Below are 10,531 nucleotides of genomic sequence, written 5' to 3' on the forward strand. Positions count from 1 at the left end.
AAAGGAATCAAATGACGAGGCCTTGAATATGAGCCTAGAACTATTGGATGAACGACGTGAAGCTGCCTTCGTTCGATTGGCCGCCCAGAAACAACGAATCAATGGTATTACAATCCAAGGGCCAAACTTCGACACTTTAATGTTGGGGACTTGTTACAAATGAAGGTAACACTAAACATCCAAAATACAAATGAAGGAAAATTTGGTCCAAACTGGGAAGGGCCATACCAGATTCTCGAAATCACAGGAAAAGGATCTTACAAGCTCGGCATGATGAACGACTAACAACTACCGAGCAATTGGAACGTATTACAAACGGTAATACAGCTAAGGTACGACCCCTTCCATTTTCATTTATATTTTGAACTAACTCTTGAATGTGTTCGATTAGAAACAATAATAAACTCCTCGACACGAAGTCTTTAGATCTGAAAGCACGGGGACTGCGCTCGGGGACTGCCGTCCGAAAAATGAACGAGATCGAAGTATTAAAACTTCGAGATCATAAGACATTTTAGGTGACTCTCGGTTTTTATAGGCCGCGGCCACCCCACCCAGGGATTGATGCTTCGGTCAAGCTCGAAGTAAAACGGGAAAATGAGCCCAAGGGGCGAATCCCGAACTAAAGAGGCTACGGCCAAACTAACACGGTTCGGAGACGTCTAAATTCCGTAACAAAACAGGCCTTCGAATTCTTTCATAAACCGGTTAAAAGGGCTACCCCCGGTAAAATCATAAAAGGCTTCGATAATATCGAACCTCGAAAACTCTAATGAGTACATAATTGTTCGAACTCTAGAACAAGCTCCTTATTTCACGCTAAGGCGTTACAGCCTTTGTGAACACGAGTGATAAACAAAGGGAAAACTTTGAAAGCCGAAAAAGGGTAGATTAGCCTTATATAAACGATCATCTTACAAAGGTCAGATCGGCCAAATACAATATTTACAAATGTCTAAGGTCTACTTTCACTTCGAGTTCTAGAGATCCCTCTCACCCGACTAGAAAACCTAAGGGCTACCTAATTTCGAGTTTAAGCATGTCCTCACTCGATCATTAAGCTTAAGGGCTACATAAACTTATGTTCGAGTTATCATTCGAGGTCCGTCGATAGAAAAGGTCGAAGGCAAAGCTTATTATCGGCCCTTACCTTCCCCAAACCTTAGACCCTCGAACACAACTTCATAATCTTATGCTAAGGCATTTTGACCCTTACGTGAAATAACAAAAAAAGACAACAGATTCAGAAGCCATGGAAGAGAAAATGTTTCATATATTCATCGCAGTCTTTTTACAAGGGCCATATGCCCCGATTTAGAGTTCTTTACAAGGACCGATCAACCTCAAAATAAAAGCAGAAAATTATAAAAAGCACAAAGCCTAAACAGCACACTCCTTATCGGTAGAAGTAGTTTTGCCCTCAGAATCTTTTCCACCGCCAGATTCACTCAAGTTCTCAGAGTCTTCCTCGGGAAAAGCCAGCCCCCGAGCCTTTGTTTCCTCTGCCCAGGCAATCTCGATCTCAGCAGATATATCGAAGCTTTGATCACGGGCCCCCTCAAGGGTCTCCCTTCGAGATTACCACTTTGCATGATCCACCATGCTCTTGGCCTGCGCTAGGGTGGCTTCGGCATCGGCCTTGTATTGAGTTGCACTAGCTTGAGCCTTAATATTGGCCACGACCGCCTTAGATCTGGCCACTTCGAGCTCTTTGGCCAAATTGGCTAAATTGGACTCAAGCTCCTCAATTTTATTTGCCTGAACCGTGGAATTATCTCTTGCAGACCGAAGTTGAGACTCTGCCGAATCTAGATCTACTTGAACGACCTCTTTTTGTGCCGCCAAAATGTCCATACACTCCTTGAACTCTTCAGCCTCACCTCGTACTTTATCTATTTGCCTTTGGAGGTCCTTGATCTGTTCGAGCCTCTGTCGAACCTGCAGAATCAGATCATTAGTTGTTATCTCCAACTCATCCTCACTATCATGAAGGACTCGTAATACTTGCTCGGCCATCCCAACATGCTCATCTCGAGCCGTCACCAAGTCTACCTGAAGCTTCTCACTGAGAAGCTTATAGGTATCGCATTTCTCAGTTAGGCCCTGAACCTCAGCCTTGCGCTCTTCTCGAATTCTAAGAAAGGCCTCATGATTCAACAACGAAGCCTACAGGAAAGGAAGAAAACGTTAGAAATATCTATGATTCAAAGTCATAAAGAGATAATGGAATGACCCTCGAACTTACCCGATTCAGAGCATGCTGGGGCCTTGTTGAACAAGCAAGCAACTTCCACTTCATCCATCTTGGCTTGGTCCTCTTCAGTGACCAAGCATCAGAGATAGCTAGCCACCCCATGGGGGCAGAAAAAAGCCGAGCATCCTCCGGGACCAAGATGGTAAGTGGCCTCTTACGCCCGTGATCGACACTGGGGGCCGGGAATTGATTGGTTAGTTTAAAACTCGAGGAAGCCTCAATCGAGCTCTTCCTAGGTACATCCAAGTCACACAGACCGACATCTTCCACTTCAGCAAAATAGCTACTGAAAGGGTCCTCTACTTCACGAATCCCTTCGTCGTGGCAAGTATTCATCGCCTAAGCGTCCTTGATCGTCGTATCAGAGAACGAAGGCAATGAGGGGGAATCTCCAATCTCTATTGCCCCAAGTAAGTCCTTTGGGGCTCTGCCTTCATTACGGGAAGCGTCGAGCATGGTTTCTACACCAACCTCGACCGCCTCCTTGATAGCCTTATCACCTCGAGGTGAAGCGTCTTCGTCTTTTCTGACTCGGGGACTTCGTCAAGACGAGGCAAAGCAGTTTCAGCTCCCGCCGGCCGAGTAGTTCTTTGAGTTTTGGTGCCAGTTCGCACACGGATCACCAGCCCGGAGTCTTCTTCTTCTTCGTCCTTTTCAGCCTCATCCCTCAGCTGTTTGACTGACTCCATAGTTAGGCGGATGACGTTCTTATAGAGCCTCCTCACCGGCTTTTTCATTTCCGGGCCTGGAGAGTTCGGAGAGCTCGGAGCCCCTTTTCTCTTCTTCTCTTTGGTCTGCTTCGGGGTAGGTGGAGGGAAAAGCGCCTCTTCTTCAGCAGAGGGGGGCCTCACTGGTACATCCTTCCCTAGGACTACAAAAGGAAAAGATGAATAAGTCCGATGCAAAGCCCAAATGGAAACCGTTCTAAGAAGAGAAGATTACCATGGTTATGGGCCTCCCATTGGAACTTCGATATTTCCATCCAAGCACGCTCGGAGTATGACCTTTGCGACACCAGACCCTTCACCCATTGCTCGAGATCAGGGATCACCTCCAATATGACGACCACAGCTAGAACACAAAAGCTAAGATGAGGAAGGGAGATAAGAAGCAAAACGACAAAGTTAGATATTCAAGGCGAAGCAATACTTGCAGTCCATGTTTCATTTTTTAGGAAATGGCATGTCTTCGGTAGGGATTAGGTCCGAAGCCTTTATTCGGACTAATCTGCCCATCCAACCTCGATCTCAGGTCTCGTATATGCTCGAGAATGGGGGTTTGGTGGCTCGGCAGTAAAGTTTGATGAAGCCTCCACGATAAAGTCGGGGACTGTAGAGACGCATAAGGTGATCGAGGGTAGAAGGATGCCCTCGATCTTGCTTACAAAGAATCGGAGGAGAATCACGATCCTCCAGAATGATGGATGGATTTGGCCAAGAGTGACATAGTACCTCTTGCAAAAGGCGACGATGATAGGGTCTAAGGGACCTATCGTGAAGGGGTAAGTATAGACACTTAGATACCCTTCCACATGAGTTGTGATGGATTCCTCGGGGGCAGTAACTACTACATCTTTTCCTACCTAGTTGCACTCCTCTTTCACCTTCTCGAGGAGACCTTCGATAACTGTACATATGTATCTGGACATCGGTTCACATCGACCTGGTGTTGAGGGTGTATTCTCCACCTTAAAATCGGCAGCAGTAGGGTACTTTGTCGGAACGAAGTCCTCTAGGGGAGGATCCGCCGCTGGTCGCTCACCGGCCGGCCGAAACGAGGAAGCGATTTCTTTCTGTGGAATAGTTTTAGATGTTTTGGCCATTTTGTTTTTGTAAGCAAGGGAGAATAGAGATTGGAATATTTGGTGTTTTGGGAAGAACAAGCAAAGAAATTCAAAGACCTGGAGATAGGAAGCTCTGAAGAATGCAAAGAACTATGAAGATTTGAATGAACGAGATTGAAAGTAAAGTGTGGGCAAAAGAAGTAAGATACGTTTATAGGTTGAAGACGACGGTTCAGAACCAGTAGTGGCCGACAACAACTAACAACATTTAATGCCTCGACATCCGAACCGACAGGACATTTCAGTGCCTACTTGTCACTGACGTCATAGTCGAACTCGTCGCTTACGTCACGTTAAATCGGGGGAAGCTCGAAAACTCAATTCATTTCTTGTCATTACACTCCAAAAAATGAGGCCGGTCAAAATCGGGCTTCCCTAATTTTGTATGGCTAATTGAAACCAGGGTGGCAGAGCAAAGCTCGGCCTCGCATTGTATTGAACCATGGCACGGAGATGGGTTGCTAAGCTCATTAATCGGTGATCGATCAAGAATGAGACCAGCCGTGATCGAGACAGAAACGGGGTAGAGATCGAGTGAGATCGAAGGAGGCCTGCTAAAGTCGAATAACAAAAAGCCGAGATATCCGTGATCGGGCAAGGATCGTGGCAGAAATCTCGGCACGTATCAAGTCAATGCCGGACATTTAGCCAATCATGGGATTTCCTTCTTTATTTAGAATTGTACCATAAGTAAAATTCCACTACTATATAAAGGGGTTCTAATCATTTTGTAAACATGACATTCACGCATAACAAAGCAATACATTACGTTTTCTCTCTTAAGCTTTGTTATTTGGTTCATACTCTTTTTAGCATACTTTGTTGGTTCGAGGGCTATCTAGCTCGAAGGCCATAACCGCTCATTATATCCGTTTGATTTATTTTACAGTTAATTTCTAACATTAATTCTCATATTTCTCAGTTTGTGCCAAGTGAAATAGCATATCCTTAAAACTATTTATTAGTTTAATTGTTATCCAATTTTAAGGGTAAACACATATATCACTGTAGTTTCAATATCATTCTTTTTTTGCCTTCAAATTATTATTTGTGAAACTGATCTAACCGTTAAAATATAAATATGTTCTACATATTCAACTTATAGAATAAAAATTATACAGAAAATTTTTAGAGCTCATTTATTTATCTTTATGACCGCGTAGACCGTGGAAAATTCACTACTTAATTAATAGTTTAAACTAAGTAATGTTATTTTAGTATATTCAGTATTTCGCTAGGGTATCTTTGATAAGAAGTGTCACACCTCCTTTTTCTTACTACACCGCAGGGGCGTAAAGGAGTTTTTCCACTTAAAGGACAATCGGAACGGGATTTATTATTAAGATCTCAGAGTCGCCACTTGGGAGATTAATGGTGTCCCAAGTCACCGGTTGAATCCCGAACCGAGGAAATTATGACTCTGTTAACAGTCTGCGAACCAAAAATCCGAGTAAGGAATTCTGTTAACCCGGGAGAAGGTGTTAGGCATTCCCGGGTTCCGTGGTTCTAGCACGGTCGCTCAACTTTCATATTCGGCTTATTTATCTGATTTTACAACATGCTTTAATCTATGCTTTTTAACCACTTTTATTATTATTATTATTATTTTAAAGAGAATTGCAACGTTGTGAAAACATGTCTCGAACCGCGTCACATAAATGCACCCGCGATTTTTGACACATTTTGACTTCGTTGAAATTTGGATTTGGGTCACATAAATGCGCACCCGAGTTTAGGAAGGTAATGTTATTAAGGGACGCGCTTAAAGAGGCTAACGCGTTATTATCTTTGGGGAAAGCCGTGAAATTCGCTAAACGGCTCATCTCGAAGTCTAAGTATTGTTGTATAAACATTTAGCGAGGGCCCCGCAATTTTATATGTTTTGTGCAGCGAGGCTCGTCTCATTTTTTATTTAAAAGCCAAGTCCTAGAGTAAACTACCATTTCTTTATTTTAATTTGTCTCTAAAGAATCCTAGTTGCTTAATATTATGAAACTCGGACCTTAAGTTCAAGTCCGGGTTCAAACAAAAGGACAAGCCTTTTAGTTCGAACCCGCTACCTAACCCAAAGGCCCAAATATGGTCTCATTGTCTTTTGGCTATGGCTTACTGCGCTGTGGGCTTATGCCTGGCACAGCAGCACATATCTCTCGTTAAGTCTGGGCAGGAATTATTTGGACTTCAGGAATTGTAATAGTCCAATTTAACCAACCAATGCAGAAGACTATCAATTTATGAATTAATTCTATGCTTGCATCAACTCACACTTCTGACTGTGCATTTGAAATTGATATCACTTTAGGCTATTGTAGTATTGAATTCAACACATAAGTACACTAGCATCTCCAACACAACTAGATAATCTAATGCATAATGCCGAACATGTTGTATACTAGTTTATTATGCCAAATCCCTACTGTTTGCTCATTCCTGATAGAGTGTTGATTCATGAATTTAACTGAACACTAACGTGACCACATAACAAAAAAGGAAACTCGATATTCAATGATGCTAAATGAAAATGGATTGCCTATAGTTGACTTTAACGAATCACATATACTCAACCACGATTTCTGCCATTTAAATCACGAGTGAGATCATAACTAGTTTCTGATTTCAAACCAAACCTCTACTCTTAAATTTCTGATTTTGAATTCACACATGGCAGCTTGAACTCGGACTTTTAAACTACTTCAAACCAACACTACTAAATATAAAGTCCTACAATCAGAAGAAGTAATCAAATTGTTTTGACAGTCCACAGTCCAGGCAACTCATACAGTCCAATTTTATACAAGTTATCCATTAAACAACACTGTCCTACGTATGTAAAGTACAACAGAACAGGAAAACTTAAAGGTCGATTCAACTACATTCATCATTTTCACTTCTTCAACATCAAATTTACATTGATTCCTTCACAGTTCATACGAGATCAAGGGAGGTACCTGGAAATCAGAATGTAACAAGAAGAAGGAGAAGTTAGCAATAGCAGAGCAGGCAACAGTGATTTGGAGTTACAAACAACAACAAACACAGACGATTTTAGCCCAGAAATGACTCAGTGATTCCAGAAATGTTTTAAACCAAACGAGACTGATATTTCAACCCAAAACAGCATCAAAATGCCCAGAAATGAACGCAGGAAAGCAATACATTCAAGTAATGACCCACAGTCGACTCAAATTACCCAGATCCAATGCCTAGATGACTCGAACTGCCTTCAAACCTCAGATATCAAACAAAACAAGGAGATTCAAGTAGTTGGGATCCTACATGAGCTAGAGACTTGAATTAAATGATGAAACCTGAAAATGACTTAAGGAACACTAGTGTAACATTAATTTTTTGGATTTTTTATTGCTTTTTTTTGTTTCTTTTTTGGATTTTTGAAGATTTGGAGTTTGGATTTCAAATTTCAGATCTGAAACTTGTGGATAATGAGAGGGAATTTTTAGAGGCTCCAAACTTGTGACTTAAGGCATTAAAGGCTGCCTTATATAGGTAAGAATAGGGGCAGAAAGTTCTGGAACTCATTCCACATTTTCCCCCTTTTTTATTTCAGAAATTGGTCATTAATCCCTTACTTCCTGACTTGCTACCCAAGCTACACCCCTAAGTTATAAAAATTCTGATTTGAGACTCATCTAGAATGTTCTAGAGCTTCCAATTCAGTTATTTGAAAGATTCCATGCCCTTGAACTACCCCAATTACCCTTAGCTTATTCTGAAATTTACTAATCTAACAAATTAATCCATTTTAAATGCCCAAAATGCCTTTGAATACCCCTGAAACTACTAGTTTAGTACAACTATATCCAAATAATTATTTAACTAGGGTTAACTAAGCCTAAGGATTATTTGAAACTAAACATCAAACTATGGGATTATTAAAGACAATTATCAATTAAACTGGCTCAGCATTAGCTAGCAACAATCATAAGGGATTGACATTCAAATAGGGCTTCAAACAAGATTGATTACAGATTCGACACAAAATTAAANAAGGACCAATACAGGATTAATAAAGCGAGGGCCATGCAATTGACATTTTTGTTTGGCATGGCGCACCTCTAAAGCTACAGATCATAGGCCCTAAACTGAAGCTGAGACAGGTGGGCCTGGGGAATCTCATAAGGCCACTAATCATGGGCCAATGACTGCAGCCCGAATAAATGGAACTGGGGAGTGACTACTCACAATTCAATAATCATCCAAACAGATATCGTCTAGCCAAATGAAATAGGCATCTAGCAGGGCAAATTCCAATATAACAAAAAGCTTTCTAACTTCTAGTTAAATCTCTCCTCACTCTCACATGTTCAGCAGCAAACATGATTTCCAGTGCACACGAGGATTAAAATGTCAAAATTTGACCAAGAGCAAACCAAAGCTTTCATAACAAACGAGCTAGAACACAATTTTTGGAAAATAACTGAGAATACTACAAATGCACCACATTCTGCAAATCTTGGCCATACAATTTGAAGCATGAAGACTGGGCGCAAACATAAACATTTCTATAACACTTACTCATCTAGCTAAAGAGAGAAGAGACCAAGAATGTTAAAGAATCTATCCCAGCAAATACCAACAATCTAGAACTAAAGAAAATGACAAAGAGATCTTTTATACTTGAATAGGCAAGGATTAACTTAAAAGGAATTAACTAATGTTGTCACTGACAAACAGGAAGAAAATACACATTTTCTTATCTTGTACCAACCTTAACACAACAGTGAAGATTTCAATTTCACTCGAACTTAGCAAAGATGATCGATCGCCAATATATAGAGAATCCCAAACAATGTTTTTAGCCTTTCATGCTTGAACCAGTGTGTTCGAAACTAAGCCAACAGTCATGAATCAAATCGTCAAATGCTAGCAGCTAGGAACAGACTTACAAGTGCCTTAACTAAGTGTATTTCTCAACAAACATAGGGGAAAGAGGGCAAACCTATAGTAGCAAGACAGTATATATTTGATTTCATTCAAATCTATGAAGTATGCAAATTTTGCTAAGCCGTTACAAATCAACTAACACGAACATGAAAACTTTGCATTTGACAGGGAACTTGTCAAACTACTTCTAACAGTAACCTAACATGCCTCACCAACTCACATAATCACACAATCAAATCGAGCCTCGATCAACCATGTTGGAGTTGAACAGATTTCATATAGACGTTCAAATACCAAAAGTAAAACAAGGCACAGGGGAGCAGATGTTTTTCGGAGAAGGAAAACAAACGATATGCAATTTGTGTTCCTAGAAAACACACGATCGATTTCCATACTCACACTATAATGCTCAAGATCAAGCAAACTTATGAGCCAACCTTCCAGTTCCAGCAGGAGAGAGCAGTTTCACAATGACAGACCAACCAAACTATAACAGCTATTTGAAAACGACGAAATTTGGACTCAAATGAAGGCTCGACATCACCAAAACCGTTAAACCACAGAAAACGACCACTCAAAATCAGCTTCTACTAACTGAAGATACTCAAATACATCACACCACTGAGAATGAATTCATTCAACACGAGATTCGATCCCAGCACAAACAGAGCAGTCGAGACAGAAACACATAGTTCAAAGCACTGAAACGAAACAGAATCGCAAGAACAGAGAGATGATGAACCTGAAATTTCAAACTTCTTTTGATAACAGAATCAAAGGCGATTACACAGTTTCGACTCCTAAATTCCCACAAGAACTCAATGGCAAATCAAAACGCGAAGAACAGCAAAGCAGTAGCAGACTCGGTCGATCTAAACCCCCCAGAGCTTCAATTGAATTCCATTTTTTAAACCAAAATCCAGACTGAAAGAAAAAACAGAAGCTATATGTTCTGAAGCTTATAGACCGTAGACCAAACAATCATGAAATTCTCTCTGGTTTTGACAAAGGAAAATAGAACTAAACTCGAAAAAACTCAAACCATTTTTGGTGTACTTTCTGTATTTTTCTCGAATGAAACCCGAGTAACAATCAAACCCAAACTATTTTTTTGTATTTCTGTTTCTCTTTTTTTTTTGGAAATGCAGTACCAACCTGAAGGGAAAAAAAAATAAAGAACCTTAGAACTTTTTGCCTCTCCGAAGACTCTGTCCCCAAAAAATTCTCCCTTCTCAAAAACCGATCCAATCCTTTATGAAACGAACCCTTGATGAATGTGGGGCTCGGATTCAACGAAATCAATCCAATGCCTCACATTCATCCAACGAATCGTCTCTAGGACCTTCTAATCGCGTGAGATGGTTCAAAATCGGGCGAGTGAGAGGGGTGAGAATCTCTGGTGTCAGAAACCGTTAGAAATGGCGAGATGAGAGAAGGAGGAACGCGTGGTTGTGGGTTTGAATTCACTCGCCATGGATTTGGGTGATTTGGGGCTGGATTCACGTGTTTGGAGAAGAGGAACAGTGGCTGAT

General features: G+C 41.0%; 1 protein-coding gene across 1 annotated transcript; it reads right to left on the minus strand.

Moving 5' to 3' along the window:
- Positions 1-1,380: 1,380 nt before the first annotated feature.
- LOC109216514 lies at positions 1,381-2,590 on the minus strand. Its single transcript, XM_019380678.1, has 3 exons — positions 2,246-2,590; positions 1,583-2,166; positions 1,381-1,540 (listed from the first exon to the last, which is right to left on the minus strand). The coding sequence occupies exons 1-3, from the start codon at positions 2,588-2,590 to the stop codon at positions 1,381-1,383; spliced, it is 1,089 nt and encodes a 362-aa protein (XP_019236223.1).
- Between the last annotated feature and the right edge of the window lie 7,941 nt (positions 2,591-10,531).

This window comes from Nicotiana attenuata, unplaced genomic scaffold, assembly GCF_001879085.1.
Source record: "Nicotiana attenuata strain UT unplaced genomic scaffold, NIATTr2, whole genome shotgun sequence".
Taxonomy (NCBI): domain Eukaryota; kingdom Viridiplantae; phylum Streptophyta; class Magnoliopsida; order Solanales; family Solanaceae; genus Nicotiana; species Nicotiana attenuata.

Bases quoted from the DNA above. Each gene is read 5' to 3' on its own strand.
- LOC109216514 (XM_019380678.1), bottom strand. From the start codon at position 2,590: ATGAATACTTGCCACGACGAAGGGATTCGTGAAGTAGAGGACCCTTTC. The intron at 2,167-2,245 runs GTAAGTTCGAGG...CCTTTCCTGTAG, and splicing joins CCCAGCATGCTCTGAATCGG to GCTTCGTTGTTGAATCATGA. The intron at 1,541-1,582 runs GTAATCTCGAAG...CCGTGATCAAAG, and splicing joins ATGGTGGATCATGCAAAGTG to CTTCGATATATCTGCTGAGA.